Source organism: Equus quagga, chromosome 13, assembly GCF_021613505.1.
Source record: "Equus quagga isolate Etosha38 chromosome 13, UCLA_HA_Equagga_1.0, whole genome shotgun sequence".
NCBI lineage: Eukaryota > Metazoa > Chordata > Mammalia > Perissodactyla > Equidae > Equus > Equus quagga.
The window spans coordinates 8074427-8102287 of record NC_060279.1 but is presented as its reverse complement, the minus strand read 5'-3'; the positions used below and the strand labels follow the sequence as shown (position 1 = coordinate 8102287).

At 38.8% G+C, this 27861-nt stretch overlaps 1 protein-coding gene across 6 annotated transcripts in view; it reads right to left on the bottom strand.

The window, feature by feature from the left end:
• DNM3 (dynamin 3) overlaps window positions 1-27861 on the bottom strand; it is a 510159-nt gene that overhangs the window by 289832 nt on the left and 192466 nt on the right. For 4 of the 6 annotated variants that reach the window (XM_046681889.1, XM_046681886.1, XM_046681888.1 and 1 more), the window contains exons 11-14: window positions 27442-27528; window positions 22343-22413; window positions 11428-11479; window positions 10574-10603 (exon numbers count right to left, since the gene is read on the bottom strand). In XM_046681889.1, coding sequence (XP_046537845.1) covers window positions 10574-10603; window positions 11428-11479; window positions 22343-22413; window positions 27442-27528 — 240 coding nt within the window. The remainder of the gene's footprint in view (window positions 1-10573; window positions 10604-11427; window positions 11480-22342; window positions 22414-27441; window positions 27529-27861) is intronic. The other 2 variants (XM_046681891.1, XM_046681892.1) reach the window with 1 other exon arrangement.

The window sequence follows — 27861 nt, the reverse complement described above, 5'->3', positions numbered from 1 at the left end:
TTCTCCTCACTGATGTTCAGCCCTAAATCCTCAATTAAGATGTATCTTGGCTGTAAAAATACTGTGAGCACATCTTTGCGTTTTCTGGAAAAAAAATCATAAGAGGCATGCATTAAGTGCTATTCCACATAGAAGTCTAGATTTAAAAGATTCAGAACAAATTATCAGGCCATACATTTCACTAATTGTGGCTTTCACAGACTCCAGTTTCTGTCTATTTTATTAAAATAAAGATTGTTGTATTTTATAAGCTATCCATTGGCCCCCTGGAGACATTTTCTTAGAATTAAGGGATAAAAAGGAAATACATTCTAACAGCTCTGATAGTTTTTCATTGTTAATCAGTGCCACGGACTGAATGTTTGTGTTCCCCCAAATTTATGGTGAAACCCTAACCCCAATGGGACAGTATTAGGAGGTCCGGGCCTTTGGGACGTAATTAGGCTTAGATGAGGTCATGAGGGTGGAGCCGCCTTGATGGGGTTAATACCCTTATAAAAAGAGGAGGCAGGATCTCTCTCTCTCCTCTACACCAAGGAAGGCCACGTGAGGACATAACCAGGAAGAGGGCCTCACCAAGAGATGACCACGCTGAGACCCTGGGCTCCAACTCCAGCCTCCGGAACCACGAGGAATAAATATTTGCTGTTTACGTCCCCCAGGCTATGGTATTCTGTTATAGCAGTCCAAACTGACTCTCAGATTAACTCATACAAACCTAAATTCATTCTATTCAGGATCAATCAGCTTTAGATTAAGAAAACATTTAAGTAAGAAGTAAAAATAACAGTGAATGGATTTAAATGATGTAACTTGCCATAATTGAGACTATTAAACGAGATTCTTTTTTTTTTTTTTTGAGGAAGATTAGCCCTGAGCTAACTACTGCCAATCTTCCTATTTTTTGCTGAGGAAGACTGGCCCTGAGCTAACATCCGTGCCCATCTTCCTCTGCTTGATATGTGGGACGCCTACCACAGCATGGCTTTTGCCAAGCGGTGCCATGTCCGCACTCGGGATCCGAACTGGCCAACCCTGGGCCGCTGAGAAGCGGAACGTGCGCACTTAACCACTGCACCACTGGGCTGGCCCCTAAATGAGATTCTTGATGCAATTTACAAGTATTAGAGGAGGTGGTTAAACACCGTAATTAAGAGAACGAGGTCCAGAATCAAATTGCCTGAATTCAAATCCTGGTGCCATCGTTTACAACGTGTATGACTGGTGACATGACTTGGCCTCTCCATGCTTCAGTTTCCCTGTCTGTAAAACTGAGATAATAAGGGTACCTACCTCATAGGGCTGTTGGGAGGAGTTAATGAGTTACTAAGTGTAAAGTACCTAAAACCATACCTGAAACACTAACTAATCAGTGTTAACCGTTATGTTCCTACAGCATCGGTGGGAGTGGACAGCCATTCATTCCTTTACATCTTTTTTAGTAAATACAACTTTTCTACTCGGTAGGCTTTCAAAATGTAAATTCCCAAATCTCAAAGTGGATTTACAGAGCCACACCATGTTTGTGGAGCTTCTCAGGCCCGTCTCTGTCTGCCGGCTCTTTCTCTCTGTCCTCCTCTTCCCTCCCCTGCCCGCCCGCTCTTGAGGGGTGGACTGAGATTGGAAAGGAGACTAGACAAGGCAGAAAATGAACGAGGAAAAAGGGAGTTTGTGTATTGCCATTAAAAAGGGTTAAATATTTCATTTTCTTCTCATGATAAATTATTTGTAAGCTCCAAAATTCTAAAGAAAATAGATAAAATCTCAGGAAGTAATCCTCAAAAAAAAAAAACAAAACAAACTAATCAAAATATTTTAATGGCACTGTGCACAAGGACAGAATAATACTGCTTTATCTCACTAACAGAAGGTATTAGTATTTTCTCAAAATAGAATAATAAAGAAAATACCTTTTAAAGCTCCAATGGTCCAATTTACAAATTCTTAGTTTAAGAAACAATTAAAGTACATCAGCACATTGTATAGCTAAATCCTAGGTAAAGTCTTATTGTAATAAGCCATTAAAAAAAGAAGAAAAAAGGTCAGGGGCCGGCCTGGAGGCATAGCGGTTAAGTTCCCACACTCCACTTCAGCGGCCCAGGGTTTGTGGGTTCGGATCCTGGGCAGGGACCCACACACTGTTCATCAGGCCATGCTGAGGTGGCATCCCACATACAAAATACAGGCAGACTGTCACAAATGTTAGCTCAGGGGCAATCTTCCTCATTAAAAAAAAGAAGAAGAAGACAAAAGGGCCAGCCCCTGTGGCCAAGTGGTTAAGTTTTGCATGCTTTGTTTGGTGGCCCAGGTTCAGTTCCTGGGCACAGACCGACACCACTCATCTGTCAGTGACCACGCTTCACGGCAGCTCACATGCAAAAAAAGGGAGGAAGATTGGCAACAGCTCTTAGCCCGCATCATATCTTTCTCAGCAAAAAAGAGGAAGAATAGCAATACATGTTAGCTCAGGGAGAATCTTCCTCAGCAAAAAAAAAAAAGAAAAAGAAAAAGAAAATTTGCAAGTAGCCAAAGGGTAGAGAGTTGAGTAGTGTCTCCCAAAATTCACGTCCACCTGAAACCTCAGAATGTGACTTTATTTGGAAATGGGATCTTTGCAGATGTAATTAGTTAAGATGAGGTGCAACTAGAGAGTGGGCTCTAAATCCAATGACTGGTGTCCTAAGAAGAGGAGAGTAGGGGCAGGGAGAAAAGGGTAAGGGGCAGATTTGTATGGCGACAGATGGCAACTAAACTTTTGGTGGTGAACAAGATGCAGTCTATAGAGAAGTCAAAATATGATGATGTATACCTGAAATTTATATAATGTTATAAACCGATGTGACCTCAACAAAAAAAAAAAAGAGGAGCGGACACAGTGGCACACAGAGGGAAGAAGCCGTGGGAGGACGGAGGCAGAGATTAGTCAGGCCTCCACAAGCCAAGGAACGCCAGGAGCCACCAGAAGCCAGGAAGAGGCAAGGAAAGATTCTTCCCTAGAACCTTAAAGGGAGTATGACCCTAAAGACACCTTGATTTCAGATGTGCAGCCTCCAGAACTGCGAGAGAATAAACGTCTGCTGTTTGAATCAACCCAGTTTGTGAAGCTTTATTATAACAGCCATAGGAAGTTGACACACTCAGTCTCAGAATGAGTTTATAAAGTTACAGAGTAAATGTCAGCCTAAGTGGCAACAAGCAATGTGCTATTATCCTAACAGGGAAGAAACGTAGCTACGAACAATAGATCTCATTTTACACATAAGGCACGTGCTGGAGCAGTCATGAAATATGCATGTATTGGCATGAGGAATTATAATCCCATTAACTTGAATTGCATAACTTCAGAAATATGTTCCCCCAAATCAACCCAATACATCTAATAAAAATTACATTTACATTTCTTTGCTGATAAGGGACATCTATGTAATATATAATGAATACATATAAGCATTGTACATTCCTAAAGGTAAATATTATACCTTGCTACAAATCTTGGAGAATTTTTCATTATTCAGTTATTTCTTTAAAAAAAAAAAACAAAACACTAACAGGTATAGTATTGATAGAGTTTTCATTAGAATTGGCTACCTTGAAGACCAACAGAGAGATGGAGCAAAAATTTATTCAATTCTTCCTATAAGTAATGTTTTTTAAAGCACTTTTAATTAAAAGAATTTGGTAAAGAACTGCTGAATGGCTGTAAAAATATATAACATCTATTTAAAAATACATGTTAAGCTGCAAGGACCTTTGACAGGCCTTCAACTTAGAATCTGAAGGAACTTATTAGAATATTGGAGAGGGTACATTTTTCTTCTTCTCTGCTCAGAAAGCTGTCCTCAAAAATTAATCCATGAACCATGACTGGATAAATGGGGTCATTACATCATGTTCTGAATAAAGATGAATGTCCTCTAAATGAATAATCCCAAGATAAATTCGCCAACATCATTTTTTAAAATCAGATAGCTATCTTCCCTTGTATATATGACTTTTTAACAAGTGTTTTTAACTCAACTGAAAAATATGTCATTTGAATCTAAAATTTTGTTACATATTTACCTCTACGTTTGTCGAAACAAGTCATTGAGAAAATATAATTAATAAAAACACTTCACTTTTTATTTATGGATATTCACTCAAGAGTACTTGTTGAGCACTGTCTATCTGCCAGGCTTTGCAAGGCAAATTGGAACAGCAATTACACAGATTTCATTGTTGCTTTGTAGCCGTCTTCCTACTTCCGAGGCGGGGAGAAGGCTCAATTAGAAAATAAAAGCAATAATCTTTCTTGAAGATTAACAGAAATAATGCAAATATATAACAACAACAACAATAATAATAGCAAGCAATTTATATAGCACTTACTGTCAGCCAGGCCCTCTTCCAGGTGGCTAAATTGTATCATCTCATTTAATACAAAAACTTTATGAGGCAGTTACATTATCATCAGTTTATTACAGATTAGAAACTTGAGAAAGTGGAAGGTTACATAATTTGCTCCTGGTCCCCCAGTGGCTTCCCAGTTCCAGCTCTGAAGGACCATTGCACTGTATTACCTGACAACTTAGCACAGTCCAAGAATTATTTTTAAAAAATAAAGAAAGAGGAAGGGGAAGGTAGGAGAAAGTCAAAGGATGAAATGCAAAAAATCATTAAATTTAATCAATAAATGAACCATAACCACAGGGTTTTAATAATGAGGTATTAACCACCTTACATTACTTTAAGAAGACAACATAAGAATCCTATTATCCAAAGCAAATTGTTCTGAAGGCAAACAATGTTCAACAAGAGCCTGCAGCCATCACCTCTGATGCACCTCCTCCGGTGTCTATTCTCTCTTCGTCCAACAATAGCTCTGACTTTCAGGTGGAGAGCAGCCCATCCCCACTTCCAGTCCATGTGATCTGGCCTAAGCCAATCAGTATAACTCATTCTCTGGCCGCAGTGATTGGTTCAGGAGTGAGCACACGATCCAAGTCTGTCCAATCAGAGTGAACCTCAGGAGTTTTCTGAACATTCTGGGAGACTCATTTATTTCTGCTAGACTCAAACTAAGAAGGAAATACCCTGGAGGCTGATGGGTATCATATTACAATCCTTTAGGGCCCAAGAATGGAGCCAACAGCAAAGAATTAGAACCAAAAAATAGTAAGAGTTCATCCAGTTCGTCATGGCTCATCAAAACAGTTCATCAAAACACTGTTTGAGCCATGGATTAAATAGTATTTAACTCTCTCTCGGAAATGTTCAATCATGTAAACTAATTAATTCACTTCTTTCCAAGGTCATTTAAGTTGAGTTTTTCTGAAATTTACATCCAAAAGAATCTTGATATAGATATTGGCACAGGAAGTCATTGGTTTCAGACCATGCACTTGTACAAATTGAAGAACTGGGGAACTTGATAGGAAAATTTCAGGACAGGGGTGTGTTGATGATTTTTTTGAGATCTGGAGGGGGTCCTAAGGAAAAGAGACTAGTGTCTACTAAAACCAGATTTCAGAAAGTAGGGAGGGAAGAAACCCTGTTTTGATAAGAAAAGTGTTTTCTGCTTGCAGCCTACAATTCAAGAAGGGTGAGAATCCAGTTATCCGGAGACTTGTGAGTTTAAGAAAGCCAAATTTCACCCTCCAGTCTAAAGTTAGAGCAACAGAAGACACGCTGGTGGGAAACAAAACAGACAACACGCCCGAGACTAGGAGGTGCACTGATACCTAGCCTCCTGCAAGGACCTGCTCTGCTCCCTGACGAAGGAAAAAAAGTCTTCCTAGTTGTACAACTGCACTTGAACGCAGTCTGGGCCAAGGAGCATGTCAGCCTTGCCATCCTGCTCTAGATTCTCATAACTAGAGGAATGGATTATCAGTTATGAAAATGCCACATCAGTCCTTCTGGCCCTTAACATATTCAAATCCAGCAAATTTCATACTCATTTCTTTTCGGCTACCCACACCTTCTGAAGACAAATAATGTTCCTCAAATATCTGTAGCTATCGTTTACATTCCCCTCCTCCAGTGTCTGCTCCTTCTTAGTCCAATAACATCTCTGACTCTCAGGTGGCGTTCTCTTGCCTCTTAAACCTTGAGATACAGCATCCCACCACTGACTTCAATCTCTAACCCTACCCCCTTTTTCCCTCAATCCTGGTTATTTTCTCTATTTCAGTAAAACCCTCAATGCCCTGGCTTGCCCATTTCCTTTCAATTTCCAGTCAACATCGTCTTTTGTCTCTTCTTTTTCCTGGGCACAAGTCAGATTATGTTTTCCAGTTTCCCTTGCAGTTAGGTGAGGTCAGATGATGAGTTCTGGTCAATGGAATGGAAATGGAAAAGATGTGTGCCACTTCCAGGCTGGTCCTTAAAAACCTCCCTCCCTCAGGCTTCTTTCTCTTTCCCATCTGCTGGAAAAACAAAGAGGATTCCAAAGTCCATGACTGACCATGTGAAGCAGAGATGCCCCCACATCTGGATGACCTTCATTGGATTGTTACAGCAGGGTGACTTAAATTATTATGTTAAGCTACTGAAATTCTGGGGTTGTTTGTTACTTGATTAACTTGTCCTGACTAACACATCAATGAAAACCATTCATACTACATTATACAAGCCTTTATTTCAACCTCTCTCTCTTCAAAACTTTAACTCACAAGCTCTCTTGACATTGCCTCCCTGGAAAAACCCCAACTCAGAATATCAATTCCACTGCTTTCTCTGCTTTCTCAGCTTTATGTTACCTTCCAGCTGTAGGTAGAAGAGCAATTCACAAGACCAAGAGGACTGGTACTACCTCAGGTTGTCACCAACACTGCACAGGACCTTCTACCAGTCCACCTATTTGACAATTTCTCCAATGTTTCTCGAGCTCTCAGAAACATCTAATGCTATTTGACCTTTCCCTCACTGAAATATTCTCTTCCTTTGGCTCTCATTCTACTACTCTCCAAGTTTTCCTACCTCTCTTATCATTTCTTAGACTCCTTTTTAGTCCCTCATTATGCCCCTTCATCCTTTAAGTCCCATATTTCCTTCTATGCTCTAATCCTTTGGAGGCAATCTCATTTACTCCCATGGCTTCAACTACCATGTATACACTGACAGCTATAAAACTTATATCTCCAGTCTAGACAAATCTTGAACCTCAAAACCTACTGATGTCTCCAATAGGCACATAAAAATGTACTTGAAACAAAAATCACCACTTTCTTCTCTCATCTCCCTTGAAATCTGCTCCTCCTCCATCTGCACTTCCTTTGTCAGTGGATCCCCTTAAGCCACAGCCTAGGAGAATGACTTAGCCCCCCAACTTCACAAATATTTATAGCTCTTTCCACTCTCTAAATATGTCATGAATCTGTCCCTTCTCCTACTATCGACATTTGCATTTTCTTACCTTAATTACTTCAAAAACATCTTCACCAATTCCCATATCACTAGTTTTACTCCTGCAAATCATCCCATGTGGCTGAAACCTAGAGATTTCCAACATACAAATCAGAAGATATCTCTTCCCTATTGGAAATACTTCAGTGGCTCCCTACTACTTTTGGAATAAATAGTTCTCTGTCTCTCCTGAACGCTAGACACTTTTATCCAATCCCACTGGACTTTTTTACTCCAGTCTTCCACAGTGACTCATACCCAACATATCTACCCTTTCTGACTCAGAAGCCAAACCTGAGATTCTCATATATTTCTTTTTCCATGAAGAGCACCCCCATCTCATCTGTGCCTAAATCAGATATGTGGACAGCACTGCTGATGATCCCCAGCCCTCTCGCCAACATCCTGTTCATCACAAAACCTTTAGATCCCTCCTATTTAGTATCTCCTAAATTCTCCTCAAATCCAGCTCAGATGGCCTAGCCCAGATCACTATAATCTCTTGTTGGCAACAACCTCCTAACTAGTCTCCTTTTTCTAATCTTATCCTCCCTTCAAAATCTTTCTTCACACTATAGGCAGAATGATCTTTCTAAAATGTTATGGTCACTGTGCTTAAAACCTTACAATGATACTCCACTGCTTACAGCATCGCAAAAAATAGCCTGAATGGAGCTTAGGTCCTAGTGAAGGAAGATAAAAAATAAGATATAACAAGATGATGGATAATGGCAAGACACTGGGGAGAGAAGGTGACTTTAGATCTGAAGGATCAGAAGGAGCCAGCCTTGAAAAAGGAGGCAGACTCCAATTTGCTTACTTACCATCACTCCCACTGGGTGGTGAGCTCCCTGAAAGCAGGACCCATTATTTATTCATCATTCTGTTCTAAACATCTACCACAGTTTTGGGCACTCCTAGGTTTTGAATACACTTTTGATGAGTGAAGGGATGAATAAAATTTAAGTTTAAACTTTTGCACAGGGCAACTTGAGGCTAATTGTGTAGTTACATTTTTTCACACATCTGTTGACATCAACTTATGGAACTTCTAAGCAGACAAATTTTCAGGCAGACAAAAATAATGGGATTTAGACTTTAAAGAGGAGTTTAGCTTTCCTTAAATCCTTCTAAAACATTTCAGGACAGATTCTGCACAGCAATCTCTTACAACCAGGAGCTCTAAGAGGATATCAGAATAAATGAACCACTTGCTGAGATAGCACAGGGTATTTCAACCCCACCAACCATAACAGCCAGCATCAGTTAGCAGGCTGGGCTCCAAGGCTCCCTGGCTTTGAGCTTCCTCATAGACAAAAACTGTTTTCATACAAAGCCAACCTCAGATATTCAGATTCATAAAGAAAATAGTTTCAAGTCATTATGGTTCATTTCTGCTAAGCAGGAAAAAACAATAACGGATTCTTTAAAATACATTATATTGTATTTAATTATTGGATTTGATTCTTGAAAATAAAATATCCAGGTTCATAACACCTTACTTTCAAAATGAAAGGTTTTAGAAACAAACAAACAAATTTGGCAGCAAAGCCTGACCTGATGTGAAAATATATCTCTCAGTTAATCATCCTGATGTGACTATTCATTTGTTTCACTGTAGAAAGAGAATGTGTTTAATTACAGGGTGCTGCCTCTGACCGCACGGCAATATTGGGTAATATATGATATATGCAATGTATTGTTCTCTAAAATAAAAAAAGTTCTGACCTTCAAGGCACATCTGGCCCCAAGGATTTTGGATGGGGGATCTGTATTCTATTATAACATTCACCCAATTCTATTATCTTGAATTATAAAACTTCCCATGTGGGCTTTGAAGTACTCAGCAAAAATAAAGTCATAGAAACACAATTAGTATGATTTTAGCATTTGGAAGTAATATAATCGAAAACTGTTCCTTTCAGATCTGATTTAAAGTACGCATTTATGCCACTAATGATTGCTTTTCCAATAAGTTAATACTTCTATGAACTAGAGATGCTTCTGAGCAGGAGTGAAGTTTTAGCGATAAATTCTTTACCCCTTACCCAGCCTTAACCTGGGCATTGAAATCTTCGGAATAATTTGCCACAGCTTCTAATTTTCCCAAGTGTTTCATTGATCTCATTTTATAACTTTTATAATTTTCTTATACTTTATATTTTTTTCTCCTTAAAGTTTCAAGAAACAGCACCTACCTGCTGAGAACAAGATTTCTACTCTTCACAGGGCACATATCCAGTACCCAGCTGCCAAACTCATAGGGATAGTATTTCTGATTCTCACAATCACCCTGCAGAGATATTTTCTATTCTTCTCATCACACAATTGAGCAAATGGGGTTTAATTTGTCCAAGCCCACATGGTTACTAAGTGACAGAGCTGAATTTGAACCCAGGAACGTCTAGCTCCAAAGTCTGTTTCTTCCAAAATGTCATGAGGCAAACAATTGACCCATGCCTTAATCTCATTCTCAACTTGTGCATAGTTGGAAGAAAGACTTTAAAGCTGCTTCATCCATGGTAGAAATGAAAGTGTAATTGTTTTTTCAAAAAATTCCTATACTAGTAATTTAACAGCATCTTTACACTTCCACAAAATGAAAAGATACAGCATCTGATTTTAAAAGAGTCAACTCTAAAGCCACATAAAATGTCAGTTGATGTAACTTTGCTCTTTAATCTTTTTTAAAAAATAAATGTGAATTTTTGGAATTGGGAAGGCTTATCAACAAATGCATCGAAATCAGATGTTTAACGTTCACCCACCTTATAGAAGCGTCATCTACATTCATTGCACATATTATCATACAAGGGGAAGAGAAAGGCTTACACCTTATAACAACATAGCATCAAAGGACAGAGTGAAGGTCATTAATGATTTTAATTTTTTTAAGGCCCATTAAAATTAGAGAAATATCAAAGCACCAGAGTGTTAAGGGTTTACTATTACAGCATTTTAGAGTTTACTAGTTCATACCTTTCAATCACAGCAAGTTATTAGCAGTGAAGGGGTGAACCCTCTCAAGAGGATTTTTATTTCAATGATAGGGTGTTACGGACAAGACAACCTAAGTTTAAAAAAATTAGTAGCAAGCGCTAGTTGAGTTAATCAGTTAAAGACAAACTGTGCCCTTGGGAAGCTAAATGAAAAAGCAACAGTAAAGCTTACAGAACTTAGCTCGTACAATTTGCCTTGAAGGCGGAAGATTGGTTCCCTGAAATAGCAAAGAATTATATGCTTTAGTTCAGAAAAAAAGTTTTTCAAATAAAGTCTGTTATTACCTCTTCCCCTTTCAAAACAATGGAAAAAATTCTAGAGCAGAGGTCTCAATTTGTTCAATAATTGTACCTCTGAATTAAAAAAAAACTATAAAATCTTCATTGTTTTGACTTGAAAAGAAATAACAATGCAAATATTCATTATCACATAAAACATAAAAGAAACAGCAAACTGTCGGAGTTAATGCAATCTCTGCAGAGCGCTATTAGTCAGAGACAGCTGGTCAGCCCAAAACACAAAACTCCAAAGATCAGATCTTCTTAGGAACTAACATCTTCATTAACCAACAGGAATTTGGTGTGGCAGAGATTAAATCCACCAACTGCCTTCTTTATGAGCTGTCCCTTCACTGTTACCAAGCTGTGCAAATGTGTGAACTAGTCAGCAGCACCAGAAAGCGCATGCAGCTACGCACCAGATTTTAACCTTGAACCAACTCACAGATTCAATGTCTAGTCAAATTTAGGGGTAATGTAAGCAAGCAAAGTAGGACACAAGAAGTCAAATTTGAAAAGCAGAGCAAAGAGCAGAAAAGTTATTTAAAATAAATCAATAGGGTTAACTGCATAAAATAGCAAAAAAAAAGAAAAAAGTGCAATTCACACCAAAAACTTTAAAAGCAAAAACAAAACAAAAAGCTGCATTTCCAGCAAAATTTGCACATGATTAATTTGCATTAAAAAAATAGTCAATCAAGCGATTTAGTTCAAATTCTTTGGGGCATGCATGCACTGATTTGATTCTTTGAACAATTCCTACCTGATTTCCAATTGTGTTTTTCTTGTGAACCTGACTGCTCCTCTGCTGAGCACTGAGAAAAACAAAGGAGAGCAGCACTGAAGAAACTCATAAGATTTTTTTCTGAACAAGTAACAGATTCTAAAATATTTGCAGGCTTTAAAATTATATCAACAACTGAGGCAGAGCTAATCACAAAAAATCCAGGTCAGTTTAATTCTGGAAGCAAAACCAACCCAGTGGAACTTCTAGTACCAATTAACAATCACAAAGCAAAAATGTAATACGACAGGAAGAAAAGCTGCATTGCTGCATTAATAACAATAGGCGTCAATGAAGTATTCGTGACATTCCACAAGTATACTACAGAAGAGTTGTACTGAAAATTAACAGTTAACATGTATTGAGAATATGCCATGCTCTAAGTGCTTTGCAGATATTAGTGATTTTAATTTTAATTTTAAGCCTGTGAGGTAGTTACTATTCTTCTTCTCATTTTACAGATGAAGAGAGTGAGTCCCCAAGAAGCCAAGTGGCTTTTCCAAAGTTACTCAGCTAATAAGTGGTGGTACCAACTAGTCTGACTCCAGATCCCAAACTCTGGGATATGATCCAATCTCATTGCTTTGAATTCCACTATATTCTGACAACTCCCACAGTGCGTCTCCAGCTTGGACCTGTCTCTCCAACTCTAGACTCACATATGTTTTTGACAACTCGACATCTCCACCTGGATGTCTAATGGGAACCTCAAAGTTAATACGTCAAAATTCAACTCGTGATCCATCCATTCTTCCTCTTCTCAGTTAGTGGCAATTCCAATTTCCAACTGCCTAACCTAAATTCCTTGATTTCTCTTTCTCTTATACTCCGTATCACCACAAATGCTATTGACTCTACTTCTTAAAATGTATTTAAAATTCAACATCTTTTCATCACTTCCACTGCTACCACCTTGGACTGAGCCACCGTTCTCTTACTTGCATGGTTCCGATTACTTATTCTCTGGTCTCTGCTTCCACACTTGTCCCCCTTCTGTCTAGTCTCAACACAGAAGCCACAGCGATCCTTTTACAAAGAGGATCCGGTCACTCTTCTGCTCAAAACCCTCTACTGCTACACAATACCATTCCACTCGGGTTTAAAGTCAAAGTCCCTACAACGGTCTACAGGTCCTACTCAGCTGACCCCACCCTCTGCCTCTTTGAGCCATCTCCTCCTACTCTCCACCCTGTTCACCAGAGAGGTCCAGCCACACTGATCTCTTTTTTCTTTTTTTTTTTGGTGAGGAAGATTCGCCCTGAGCTCACATCTGTGCCAATCTTCCTCTACTTTGTCTGTGGGATGCCTCCACAGCATGGCTGATGAGTGGAGTAGGTCCATGCCCAGGATCTGAACCCGTGAACCTGGGTCACTGAAGCAGAGCATGGAACTTTAACCACTCAGCCATGGGGCCAGCCCCTCTCTTTTCTTTGTTTCAAACCCACCAAGCACACTCCCACCTCAAAGTCTTTATGCTAGCTGCTCCCTCTGCCTAGAATTTAATTTTCTTATATATCTGCATGGCTCCCGGCATCACCTTCTTCAAGTCTTTGCTCAGTTTTATCTTTTTAGTGAGACCTACCAAGATCACCCTATTCAAAATTGCATCCCTCCCTTCTTTCAGGACTCTCACCCCCTTTATACTGTTCTATTTTTCTGTGTGGCATTTTTCACCTTCAAACACACTATATAGTTTACTGATTTTTTGTATTTATTGCCTCCATTAGAATGTAAGCTTTGTGTGAGCAGGGTTTTTGTCGATTTCATTTACTGCTATAACCCCAGTGCCTAGAAACTATCTGGCACATAGCTGGCTTCCACAAATATCTGTTGAATGAAAAGTCCCATGATGTTGATATTATTATAACTTGAGTACAGATGGATCAGGAGCCAGATATGACCCTAATAATTTAACCCCAGAGCTCACATATCTAGGCAATATGTTTCTCTATCTCTCAAAAGAATGAAGGCTTTCTTTTGGTGGCTCCATGAGTAAATACCTATTGATATAAGAAAACACAACTCATTTTGGTTATTCTGGGAAGATTAGCAATAGTGAACGGTCTAACCAGTTGTTCAGTAGTTTATAGGAGCTGTTTTGGAGATCAATGGAGTAGTCGATAAATAGAGAAAAAGTAGATTGAAGTCATCAGTCAACTGTTGTAAGTGATGGGACATTATGATTCAGTAGTGCATCAGAAACTGACACCACATTTAGAGCAGTTGTTCAAAATAGCAACCGTGATGTATTTAAGCTGCTTCCCTTCACTCAAACTCATGAAAAAACATATACTACCTTCAACTGAGGGTGGGGAAAAGCCTCACTGTATTTAATTACTAAAGATATTTTGTGTGTATTTTTGCCTTTCAATTTGCTAATTTCAGAGATGCAACTTCTTTCTCCTTTCCTCATTTTTTGTTGTTATTTTTCAAGTTTTTAGTTAAATGCTTAATTCCCTTAATCACTATGAAATTCCTCTCTCTCCAATTATTTCTCTACTTAATCCAAATCTACATTATTCAGGTTTGGGGGTGAGGCTGTGGCTGAGGTGAAGCCTGCGTCCGGCTGTGGCCAGGGGTCTGATGCGCCCACACTGCCCTCTGGCTGCCCACCACGCCCCGGGCATGCAGAGTGTCTAAAGCACTGCTCTTCCTGGGCCTTCGGATCTTCCCCATGCTTTCCTTCTCCAGGGCCCTCCAGGCATTCCTCTCTTCTAGGAAGAAATAGGAAAACTACTGTTATAACGTGATCATGCCTTCTTCGTGGATATGGTCATCTCTTCCAAGCACCGTGATTGTGTTTTAAGGTTTTTTTTCAAGGGCAAATGTTTTAAAATAAATCACTGATTAGTGGTGATAACTTCAAACTATGACAGACCCGTAGGTGTTTACCCTGGAGTAGGCAAACTATTTGGGACTCTTGAATTATGCATAGGTCCCCTTAAAATCACCTAAGAGAAAAAAGGCTGAATATAAAGCAAAAGACACAGAGATTGTTGATGACTCCTTGTGCTACCTTAGGCAAAGAGTATGACCTAAATTGATCTCCGTTTCTTAGCTGTAAAGTGTCTGTGTGTGTGTGTGTGTTTGGGTGTGTGTGCGCGTGTTAAAAGACAAAGAGATAGTGAGACAGAAACAGAGACAAAGGGTGGGGAACTGGACTAGCTGTTTCTTCGGTTCCTTTTAGATCCAAGAATCCTTGAGATGCAACGTTACTCTCAGAAACTTCTAAGTTACACCAGGTGAAGAGACTTTCCATTGAAAGAGTTTTCATCTACTAAATAACGCACATTTACAGTCTACTACTTGCAAGAAGACGCAGGAGGAAAAATAGCTTAATTTTATAAGCCAGTCTCAAATGTTAGAGTTAGAACAAATACTAAACTACCTTTACTTTCCACCTACAGGATAATGTTTTTCAGTAACTGGCCCCATAAATCCAAAGATACTGTTGTTAATGACATATTTAGGTACATGAAGTTATTCCATAAGCAACATAATACAAAATAAGCTGCCTAGTTAGAAAACATCCTTTATCATAATTCTCATGTATGCAATGATAATTGAACAGAACATATTTCAAAATACTTATTTTAAAATGTGTTCACAGGAAACCAGTAAGAAGATTTGCAAGTCAATTTGGGCCTTTAGACATATTCTTGGTGATAGGTACTTAACTGTTATCTCTGCAATATTCTAAACGTATAACATTTTAATTTGACATCAGTCAAAATTTTAGGGCACTAACTATCTGTAAGGCCCTCTGGAAGATATACACATGAATAGGGGATGGTCCTTGTAATCAGAAGCTTACAATGTATCTAGTGCAGGTGAGACACATAAACAGAACATAAATAATAAAGAAAGAATAAGCTCTATAAGAATAAATATGTGAGGACATAATAGAAAGCCTCCAAAAAACTGCTTCTGTTTCAAATGTGGGATATAATTTTACCCCATATCTTATCATGTGTGCGTATTTGTTGTTAATCATATAAATTCCTATTACACAAATCACTGTGGAAGGCCTCGCCAGAACACTAAAACACGTAAAACCAAATTAGGCTTATTAGTTTAATGCTCTGAGACATAATGATTTTTAAAGTATATAACAAGAGGCTTACATTTTTGTAAAAATAAGAGCACATTGGAAGACATTCAAAGGAAAAGAACACATGTTACTTCTTAACTCAAATTTTTTTTGCATATTCGTTTCCATCCTTGCCCATGTGCATACACAATAAAAGATTCAAATAACAGAAGTGTGTGTGAAGGGGGTGTGTGACCATTTACCGCATAAATCCTATGCATAGTAATTGCTCTAAATGTTCAAAGAAAGATCATTTTGGTCTGATGTTATCTGAGATTTTCACAGAAAACTTGAAGAAAGGTAAAATTTTAATGGAGGAAGACAACCAACTGCATTCTGAGAGAACGGAGTAGTATTAGCAAAGCCAGGAGGTAGAAAGATGGGGCACGTAGGGAAGTTGGGGAAAGTAAAACTATTAAGGCAAAATTATATAATTACAGACCCAGGTTTGTAAATAACCTTAAAAACCATAGTTTTTAGTATAATAACTATATGTTGAGGCCAATTATGGAGAATTTGGCCATTACGCTGAAGGCAGCAGAAAGTATTCAAAGCTTCCGAGCCAGCAAATAGCACGTTCAAAGCAGTGTTTCAGTAAAAATTACCTCCCTGAAGTGGGCAGTACTGACTCTGAAGCAGGGAACACAGGAAGCAGCTCAGATCCCCTCCCTTTGACGCCTGGAGCTCCGCCTAGCCTTCAAAGTCCAATCAAGCACCATTTCTGGATTATGCCTTCTTAGAAACCTCCAGTTACCTCTCCTTTCCATGACCTCCCGAAGCTCTTAATCTGTACCCATATTCTACAAACAGGATTGTGTGATGCCAGGTCTCTAACTCCCCTCCAAAAATGTCTGTGCCTTGATGGCTGATGGTGTGTTGCATTAATCTTGGTATCTCTACCTCTCTCACCACTGACACTACTTAGCACAATATTTATGGTAGGTTCTTAAGAAATATTTATGGAATCGTATTTTGATGCCAGGGTTATTTATAACCAGATTACTAATGTTTACCTGCAATAAAAAATTAAATAATTTGAAGAAGTGTGTCATAGACATAAGCTGTGGCAAAGTATGGTACACTTAAGTATCCAAAAGTGGCCAGTCTGGCTGGAGCATAGAGTTGGGGGGTGGGGTACAGAGGAACAGTGACAATAGAAGAGGCTGAAAAGGGAAGCAGAAGACAGATCCTACAGGACCTGGGAAACCATATTAATGAGTTTAGATTTTATTCTGAAAGTAAGTGGGAATCCCAGGGGGAATGAGAAAGTACATGACAAGAGGCAAGGAGACTGTTGGAGTAAGCCAAGCAAGAGAGGACTAACTTTAGTAGCAGCAATAATGATGGGAAGAAACAGACAAACCCAAAAATGATCAGAGGCTAAAGAGCTCCAAAATAAGACTGAGAAGGAGTGTCTAGAGCAGAAAGAGGAATGCCAAGAAACAGTGGAGAGTTATTAATGCCAAAGGACAGCTTTTTTTCAACCAGGAGAGGTAATCATGATGCAAATGAAGAACTCAGAATTGTCCACTAGATTAACTATTTTGTCCTGGCCAAAGGAGTCTAAACAGAGTGGTGTGATAGAAACAAAACTGCAGTGGGTCGAAAAGTGAAAGGGAAGTGAGAAAGAAGGAAGAGGAGTACAGATTCTAAGTCAACCCAAAGAGGGCTCAAATGGACCAAAGAAATGGCGAGTCCCCCAGAGATGCAGATTCCATGGCAGACATCAGGGTGTGCCTCGACCTCTACCACTGCGCTCAGTTTGTAAAGGAGATTTGGAATTAAAAGAAACTTCAGTGGTAACCATGATGGAAACCACTATAAACCAGCAGATTGCTGCGGGTCCTTCGTTAGTGGGCCCTACCTTACTGACAGCTTGGTGTGACCTACAGTGGTGGCCACTAGAAGAGAACAGCAGCTAACAGAGGTGCCTCCTTGTTCTCTTCTAGTGGCCACCACTGTAGGTCACACCAAGCTGTCAGTAAGGTAGGGCCCACTAACGAAGGACCCGCAGCAATCTGCTGGTTTATAGAGTAAACCATACTCTAAAGCTGTGCTGTCCAATACAGTAGCTGGTGGCTAGATGTAGCCATTTAAATTATAATTTTAATTAATTAAAGTTTAATTTAATTTAAAAATTCATTTCCTCTGTTTCACTAGCCACATTTTAGTTACTCAATAGCCACATATAGCTAGTGGCTACTGTATTGGTCAGCATAGATCATAAAATATTTCCATCATCTCAGAAAGTTCTATTGGACAGCACTGCTCTGAAGTAAAGAAGCTCTCTTAGAGTGTTCCTTTATATCATCCCAAGAAGATTATGAACACTTGCTGAGTCCCAAGAGTGCAACTTATCACATGTCGGCCTGACTCCATTCAATCAGATCAAAGCCAAGGGGGGAAGAAAACTACACAATGTCAATTCCCCCAGCAGGATCGTCAGTGAAGTCTCAGGCTAAATATTACGCAAGAAAGCCTGACAGAATTCGGAGGTCTATAAAAGAAGGATGATGCATCTCCCAAGACTCATTTTGAGGAGGAAGATGAAGTTCAAAATAACTGAACTGAGAATGAAAGGGAAAAATGGGAGTCCACTTATTTTTAAAATGGTGCTTGGAACATTGGATTGTCTAACTTATTTGAGTAGGTGATACTAATGGTGTCCTTGAAGGTCGCTCAGCACTGTATTTGCGCCTGACAGCTGCCCAGTAAGCAACCAAGCACTTAATTCCTAAATTTGCATGAGTTCAAAGACGGATCTTGTCATAATCGAATACCTAAGTTTTGATTGCACAAGAAAGATAACATTCTCATGTGAGAATAGGAACTAGAAACACTATTATAATACAATATGATTATGTATTAGGGGAAAATAAAAGAAGAATGTAAAGGGAAAGTCCAAGATTGCTCTGCAATTTGGTGCCAAGGTTCACATATACTGCCTTTAGTAAAATGGCAACAGAGGCATTCCAGAGGATCAGGAAGGAGATATAATGAATGCTACAAACCATAGAATTTTCATGGTGCTCATATAACAAGGACTGAAATCTGCACACTGTAGCATTTCAACTGTGAGAAAACAGGTGTTGAGACCTACTCAGCAGACTGAAAAACAGACTTCGGTCGACTGCTTGAGGCATAGACATTTTACTCCAAGGGTCCGGATCTGGAGTCCATCTTTCTCTTAAACCACCATACCGCATAACTCTTAGTAACTCAGAAGGAAAATTGTGCCCATGGAACAAACGGAGAAGAGCACAAGAATCTGAAAGTTCACATCCCAAGGCACTCAGCTAACAAGCTTGCCTTGCTGTTCACACAGGAAGATTACTGAGAAAGAGGGGAACTGAATGAAGGAACAACTGGACTAGCTCTTATTTTCTTAAGTAACAAAAACTAGTTATATTGTGTAAAAAAATAGAATGTAGGGTGCTGTTTTTTCAAGAGGGAAGAATGAAAAATTAAAATCTTAAGTCATGAGGGAAGTTGATGTTTTCCTCTGGAATACTGGACTTGTAGGTTGGGAAACTATTATAGTTGAAAGATCAGGCTTTTATAAGCCAGGAAATTCCAAAGCAAGCCTACAGCAGTGCTTTCTTGGACATATTACACATGGTACATATTTTACGGTCCATGTTTAACAAATAGCTGGGAGACAAAAAGAAAAGTTCCACATATTCAACATGGCAGAATAAATTCTACAGGAGAAAGAAGAATTTTGAGATGTTCTGAAAACTACTCTGAGACTTAGGATATTTCATTAATCTAATTTTAGCATTTTTTTTTATTTTTAGAACAAAAGTCATCCCAGTTGAAAAAAACTACATGTGTAAAATACTATGTACATCACCATCCTATAAATCTGAGAGGCGGTCCCCTGCTTTTGGCAAGTCTCTAAAAATCTCAAGAAACAAATGCTTATTTTCCTCAACTTCAGACCTTAGTTTTCTATCCTTGGAACTTAAAAATACTTACATAATTGTCTTCAAAAATGGCTTGACTTTTCTTCCTTGATGGAAACAGCATTCCTGCCAACTTTAAAATTTATAGCTACAACCATATTTTTTTACTTTTAAAAGCATAAAAAATACCATAACCCCTCACAGTGATTTTGAAATGAACATTTCTTCATCTTCATAATTATCCCATGTCACAGTGACATGTATTCCAACTCAGCCTACAAATGGAAAGAACATTTACCTCTGCGTCTCCGCGTAAAATATTACATTTGGAGATAATATCAGCAACTAAAAAATATCCCAGTGGCAGTCATACTCCAGTCATTATGAATTTCATAACAAATAGTGCAGCCAGTAATCAAACTCTTGTATGTGTGTGTCTGTGTGTGTGTATGAGTGTGTATGAATGGCACTTTTTCACTTTTACAACTACACTCAGTTTTCAAAAGCATTTTCACATGACTTCATTAATTTGATCTTCTGACAATCCTGAAAGGTATACAAGACAGGGATTATTTATTAGTCCATGTGACAGGGCAGTAAATTGAGATACAGACAGGCCAAGTGACTCGCCAAAAGCCAAAGCTCATCGGCGGGAAACTCTGGAGAAATAATGCAGACTCTGACTCTCAGACCAGTCCTTTAGAAGAAAGTGTAGGTGTGCGGCTTAAATTAGATTAGAAACAAGCAAAGTTGCTGAGTTTCTAAAGCAGTTTGAGCAATGCTTCTTTTCTCTCCCCCAACAGCATAAAGGTTCATAGTCTATGTCGCTGCCGGAAAAATGGGGGCAGTCACCTGGATTACAGACAGTCTGCACCAAAAGGCCAGCTTTCAAAGCATTCACATCTGCAAAATTACATGCCTTTGAAAACCTAGTCAAAATAACACTGTAGTCCAACAGCTTCTGAGGTAGAAAATACTGAAATTTACTGGGGATAATAAACTCTGGACTATTTATCTTTAAAAATAAATAAAAAAGTAATCTAGGGGGAAAATGCTTCAAGAAGAGTACGGGGGTAAAATTTAAATTATACCACTGATTACAAAACATGTTCAAAACTTGAATCTTTCCAAAATGATTATGATTTTTTTCTGTTTCCTCCTTGAATCGGGATACCACAACAAGGCCACATTGCCATGCCTTTTTCACTTTTAAGTTATGATGTCAAGTTTTCATCTATGTCTGCCACATTTTTATAAGAACCTAACAGGCATTTGTAACCAATAAAAATCAACATGAGAGGCACCATTCCTGTTATTTCAAATGATTCAAGGATTTTTCTTTTAAATTCCTCAAAGAAGCAGTTGGAGTAAATGGAGAATGTGTCAGTTTAAATTTTTACGTGTTTCTCTATACTTTTCAATTATTAGGCAAACTCCTAATTATTTTTGTCTTTTAATTTTTTCCCCCATAGCAACTAGAGTAGAGCTTGCCACAGGCCGCATGGAGTTCACCGACTGTGCTAGAAGCAGGCAGAAATTCTCAGGTCCCCCCTTCCAGGCCTAGGGACAAGGAGGAATACCAGAGTCTAGGTTTCTTCCCACTGGTGATTTTGCAGAGGAAATGAGCAGCGCAGATGGTGAGAGCCGTGGAGCTAGCAGAGAGGGACGCAGGTCTGTGTGAAACGTGTGTGGAGCAAATACCTGTCTAGAAGTTGGAGTGGGCAGTGTGGCTAAAAAGACAACTGACCAAAGGAACAAATTCACCACTGTGTTTTAAGGGTCACAGAGAAAACAGCTAAGAAAAACTAATCTACTACAAATAGTAATGGCCACTGGATGCAAAACATACGTACACTAGTGCTTAGGCCATCACAGCTGTGGGTAAGTTTAGAATGAGAGAATTTTCTGTTGGTTAACTGAGACTTTCCTCCCTAAAACATGGCTATAAATTCCTCAGGCCGCTGTTTAGTTTAGGTCACATGATCTACATATCTGTTTCTTCTAAGTCAGAGTAAAATTAAATAAATTAGTTCTACATTTTGTGGTGTTTTATTTTTCATTTGTCCCTGTTCTTAAATACATGGTTCCAGTAACAGTATATAGGGCCTTTTACTTTATATTTCATATAGACTACATTTTATATACTTGAAGTCAGAACCACTAATATGCCACAAATTTATTTTAGTGTTAGAATTAAAATTCCTTAAAAGCAAACAAAAACTGGTTCTACTAAAGTTCAGGAAAAACGGTGAATTCAGGGTCTTGAAAACATCACACGATGAATAACCAACCCTGAATAACTAAGCATAATGTCTACGTGACAATATCTGTGAACACAGCAATAGCATATCAGAATATAAAAGAATATATGTATGATAGAATAGCAATATATAAACAAGCTTATATAAAGTATATACACTTTATAGAAAAGAGAACACTCATCCAAAAAGATTACGTCTAAGTTCACAAAGGACAGTTTTAAAAAAAATAGACCTGTGTGTTCTGATTTGGGGATGTTGAAATAGTTTGTATCCCGTGACCCGTGAACTTGATATTTCAAATTTATGTGAGAAATTGTTCCCCAACATACTTTAGATGTGCATCTGTTACTGCTTATCTATGGGAGTTCAAGTACAAACTGTAGATCATCATCCAAAAACAATGAATATCTATGACACATATGACTTCACATGCTGCACAATGAAGGAGCCAACTACTTTATCGAGAGGACAGGACCCTGTGGCCATGAGGCTCAGACCTCCTAAGTAGGTCAACTCAGAGTTAATGTTGACACAGAATGCGCTCCCAAAAGGTGGTAGGGTTGGAGTAGAAATTCACAATGTGTATTCTAGACAAACCCGCAGGAGGAACCCATGTGACCATCAAGTGTTTCACGTACTTTGCGAAGCCGATGAAATCTTCGTGGTTGGTGTTGATGTAGGAGACTTGGATGTCAATCAATAGCAGTACCTATAAGTCAAAGAGAAATGCTTCCATGAAAACCCATCTTAAATATTCTCAAATGCTAAACTTAGTAATTGCCTACGAATTATTTATCTTCATTTAATTTTAAAAAGGATACTTTAGTTGCAATAAAAAGTTGCACTAATTATTTTCACTAGACTCCTGTAATTTTTACTCTAAATTCAGAAATTAAAAAGCTACGTGAAAAGTCTGAGTCCCACATGGAGACAACAGGACAATTATAAGACAATTATAATTGAAGACAATTATAATTTATAATTTATAGGCATGTACTCTTTACCAACTTAACATAGAACCTAGAATTATTCTACTCCTCTAAAACGTATGCATGATGTTCAAAAGAGGGACATGCTTGTATCAGAAGCCATGTGGCCAGAAGGCCAGTGAGGGGCTGCTCAGAGCTTCCTGTTCCTGTAGACAGCATACATTAGCCACAAAATAGCAACATCTCTTGTTTTTCCTCTCCTCTTCTATCTCTTTAAACTCCCTCTAGGCAAGCAAGAGAAGCATCTCATCCACCAACTCAAAAGGCAATATTCAAATAAACAGAAAACCTCCTTGAGATGAATAGGGCTTTATCAGCAAAGCGAAACTTCAGTCAGGTCTCTTAAAAGATCACCTCATCGGAGGGATCCTCCCCGCCCATTGTACCTGAATTAGCACTCTTGTTACTCTCTATCCTTTACTTTGCCTTATTTTCCTTGTAGCACTACCACTAGCTGACATAGTAAGTTTTACATACTCAGGATACAGACCTCATCTGCTGTGTCCACCGCCATATCCCCAGTGCCTAGAACAGTGCCTAGAACATCATGTGCATTCAATCCAGATCTGTCCAGGAACGAACTGAATGCATGTGCCAGTAAACACGAAAATGTTCTAATCATAAGATACTTATAAACTCTAAGTCCAAGATTTGGAAGGTCCCTCTGTAGAAAATATTCTTCAAGAGGAGACAAGGAGACTTAGAGAAAACAAGAGAAAAGTGGAGCAACCAGAAACTGGAAGAAAGAAAATTTTATTCCAGATATATTCAAAACTGAGTTCCCCTTCCTAAGTTTCCTTTTGTTTTCCCAACTCTGCCCCTCGTCTTTCTAGAATGCGGAGACTTGTTGATAGGGAAAAACACTTAAGTATCCCAGCCCATATACCTGCAGAGCTCTGTGCTTTGACTTTGTTGAATGAACTTTTGATGACTACAATGAGTATTTTCACATTGCCGCCCTCATTGAAGGTGACATTTGAGTGCCTCAGAGCACTGGTGGGAAGTGTTCATTGACACAGCCTACATGAACGCTCCCAAGCGGGTACTTCCTCGGGAAAGCCTTCCTTGGCCCTCATCCCTCACCTCACCCAAGACCAAGTTGGATCATGCTATTACTCTCAAATAGTCTATATATCATAATTATGTTTTATATATATGGCACCCTAGACTTTTTATTTGCAGTGTTTACCACAAATGTAATTAATTATTTGTATATATTTTGTTTGATGTTTTGCTTCTCTGCAAGCCTGTAAACTCCATGGAAGCAGGGGTTATGTTTATCTTGTTCACCACTTTATCTCCAGAACTAGCATGATGATACACATAGTAGGTGCCCAACAAATATTTGTGGCTGTAAATTTTATAACTGTCTACCAGCCTTGAAGAACAGTTTGCTTTGAAGGGAGTACTTTTTCCTATATAATTAGGTCATGGACACTTACTATTGTTTCTCACTCACTACCCAATGTTATGGGCTCTGAGGCTTTGCTTTTGTGGCTAATCTCACTGGTCATCTGACCAAATCTTGCTATGAGGCCCAAGGGGACCTGCCAAAAAAGAGTAAACGGGATCACCCCCACTCCAAAACATAAAGTCAAGGCACAGGCGCTATTGGGTCAATAACATCATACTTGTATGAAGAAGTTTCACAACATCAGATACAGTTTTGTTTCTCCTCTTAATGAAGGAAACTGAAGAGTCAGGAGGAGTGACCATTATCAGATTATCTGTGGTATTGCCTCCATTCTCACTACAATAAAGCCAGATTCTGTTAAATGTTATACTCCCAAATCCATTTGGCCAGGAGTTTGTATCAACAAACCACAATATGTAAGCCCAAATAAATTGCTGCCACCATAAAGAGTAAAATATCTACATAATTCTCAACATTGCCAAAGGTTGTCATGAATATCTTGGACATTCACGCACATTAACTTGGACTGCAGTATAGGAAAAAAGTGGAAAAAAATAAAAGCTATGGCTGTTCTCATTCATATTCCTGGAAACTGGGAGTCTGTGTTCATCCTAGGAAAAGAGCCAGGTCGCATGTGGGGGATGAAAAGGAAAACAGTACATTTTTTCTCATTTTTTTCACTTTCTCAGAGTTTCTCACTGCCTTTTTCACCCACAGTTATTAAATATTTAGATGAAGAAAAGTAAAGACACCCCTGGTAGCAGTAATCACCCACAAAGTCAACCACTTCAACATGTATAGAAGCACCTGGAATAATAGCAGGCACACAAAGATGTTCAAAAATACTTGTTTTTGAAAAAAAATTCACAGACAGATTTATGGTTTTCCATATTTTAAATTTTCAAGAATTTTTCCCTCCACAAAGCTTCCAGAGCAGAGGTCAGCAATAATTCCATTTAAATGAAGACCTGCAAGAGCACCTCAAAGCAGGTACAGAGGCCTGAGGAAACAGGTCACTCTCTGACCAGCTACTTCGGAAGTACCATATGGCCCAAACCAGCACAGAGTTCAGAACTCAAATGTGAGATCTGTACAAACTGACATGTTCACATTAGCGAAAAAAATGTGTTTTTACTATGCCACACAGGTCCACATTAGAGGCAGCAAGCGCCAGCTTCTTCAGGCGGTTGGTTAACTGTCAGACCAGGCACCTGAGATGGTACCTTAGGAGGGAAACGCCTGCCGCGTCCCTTATCTCCCAATCGGGGAGTGAATTAATCACTACTCAGAGTTGCAGATGGAAGACAACGTCCCTTGCAGTCAGAAAAGGCAGTTGATATCTACTACGTAACAACAGAAACAACTAAAATTAATGAAGAGCTAAAAGTTATATTTGGATTACTTCATTTCATCCTCACAAAATGCCTAGGAGTTACCATTATTGTCCCACCTGAAGATGAGGACACTGAAGGGGAAAGATGTCGAGTAAGTCATGCATTTACACAGAAAGAAAAGTAGAGCTTAGATTCGAACTTGGGCAGTCTGAACTGGGAATCCACCATCTTAACAACAATGCAAAGTCTGAGTATGTCATTTTAATAAAACAAAAACTCTGAAACATGAAACATGAACTGTTTCAACTTACTTAGACATGAACACAAAGGTAATTAAGATAATAATTGTAATACTTTTTCCTCACTATTGTTTTTCCATAGGATCCCTAAGAGGTAAGTAGGATATATTATCATTTGAATTTTATAGAATAGTGACACTAACTTAAAATGGTTATCTTAATTACCTAAGATCAGGAGTAAACTGATACCAGAACTTGAGTTTTCTCTGTCCAGCAGCAGCCACGACATTAGACGCTGGGGGGAACTTCTGGGCTTGGGGTTATATATCTGGCCTAGGCTTGATTTCACTGGCTCATGGGTTAACATTGACTTGTTTATCTCCACGAAGTCATGAGGCCTATCTTCTCCGCTTTTGGCTACTGCGGATATCCAAAAGTGTGAAAGTTGGAAAACGAGTGAAAACTATGAATAACGGTTAACTAACTTCTAACGCACAATGATAAAAAGTAGTAGCAATGAATCCCACAGCTCAAGCACAGAGCAGATTGCTGCTGGAGTGACTCCCAAATATCCCAGCAGGGCCTCCATTCCTCCTCTTCTCTTTCTCCTTTCACTCCCAGCCCTCCCACGCTCACTCACCCCACACACACCCTCTGTCGCATCTCTCTTTCCCTGTGGTTTGTCTCTCTCTCTTTCTCTCTTCTATTTTGCTTTTCTCCTTTTCCCCAGTTCTCTCTCCTTCTTTCCAAATCACCTGAGAGCCAAGGAATCTTGGAATTCTAACTTATAGAGGACTTCAGAGGTCATATAGACCAACATCCCATGTTGTACATGAGAAAACAACAGTCCCCAGAAGTGATTTGCACAAGAACATGCTGTTATTTTGAGGAGAACACATGGCCTGAGTCCAGCGTCCTCTCCATGCTGTCACACTTGCAGCTGTGTCCTGGAATTGAAGAGCATCTGAAAACCTTTGTGCTTTCCATTATCATGATTACAAGTAACTAAGGAAAAATCCACATAAATTTAAGAAGCTTTCATTACTTTCAGGTAGTCCTTAATTTTTTTAATGAATTATCTTCACTTGAAAATAGTCTTTCAAGTTCATAGAACAAGCTAAGATTAGAAGACAATTTAAAGGTCACTCCTTACAAACCACATACATTCACAAAACAATTAGAAATGTCTAAAAGTTCTTATGTTTAAGTTCTTAATGTTTAAATGTTCTTAAACTTTTTTTTCCATCATAGATTCCATGGATGAGCTGATGAATAACCTTGTCCATTCTCCTCAGGAAAAACATGAAAACAATGAACATTTTGCATAATGTTTTGGGAATTTATGAATATCCTGGTGCCCATCTCTGGGCCCATTAAAAGTTAAGAACCCCTGTCTTAAGGAAAAAATGTGGTGTGTTTCTGGATTACTGGTTTTCAAAGTGGGGTGTGTACATGCTAGGGGTGCACATAATGATCCATGAAGCATTGAGGCAAAAGATAATGAAACTCCTGTTACTGCTTTTTAAATTTCATCCTTCTAAAGTCTTTACATTTTTTATATTTTTAGCATACACAAGATGTTAGAATAGCAACACATGTATGAAACTTGTAAATAAGTAAAAATAAACATATGTGGCTGAGTCCTCTGTTGTTTTTTTTTTTTCCATTCAGGGATAGGCCGGCAGTTGGAGACCACCAGACAATCCTGGAGAGACCTTGCACTTCTCACAAGGACCCTGTCCACCAGAGGCCTCTTCTCACCTGGTCCTTCGTCTTCCCTTCTCGCTCTCGAATGTGGTTAGCAACAATCCTTTCCGTTTCCTCGCAGAGTCTGGGGAAGTTTGCCAGCTGTCAAGAAAAATAGATCTGAGTGTTAATACTCAAAGTTATACCACAAAGAAAGGAGCAGAGATAAATCATTTCACCTTACAGAAAAATGGATTACAATTCTGGAAGCAAAAGTGAAATATCAGGAAATCCTAAAAAAGAATGGCAGTGACAGAAGAGGTGCCACAAATTATAATCAGAAGTAAATTTGTTATCTGAGAAGAAACACTTCAAAACCAGCAGAGAAATTTCCTACAACGAAAAAAGAAACCCAGATACCATCTAGCACTTGCTCTACAGAGTTGGCACTTAATGAAGTTCAAAGATGAAGAAAATGGAAATGAGGATGAAAAA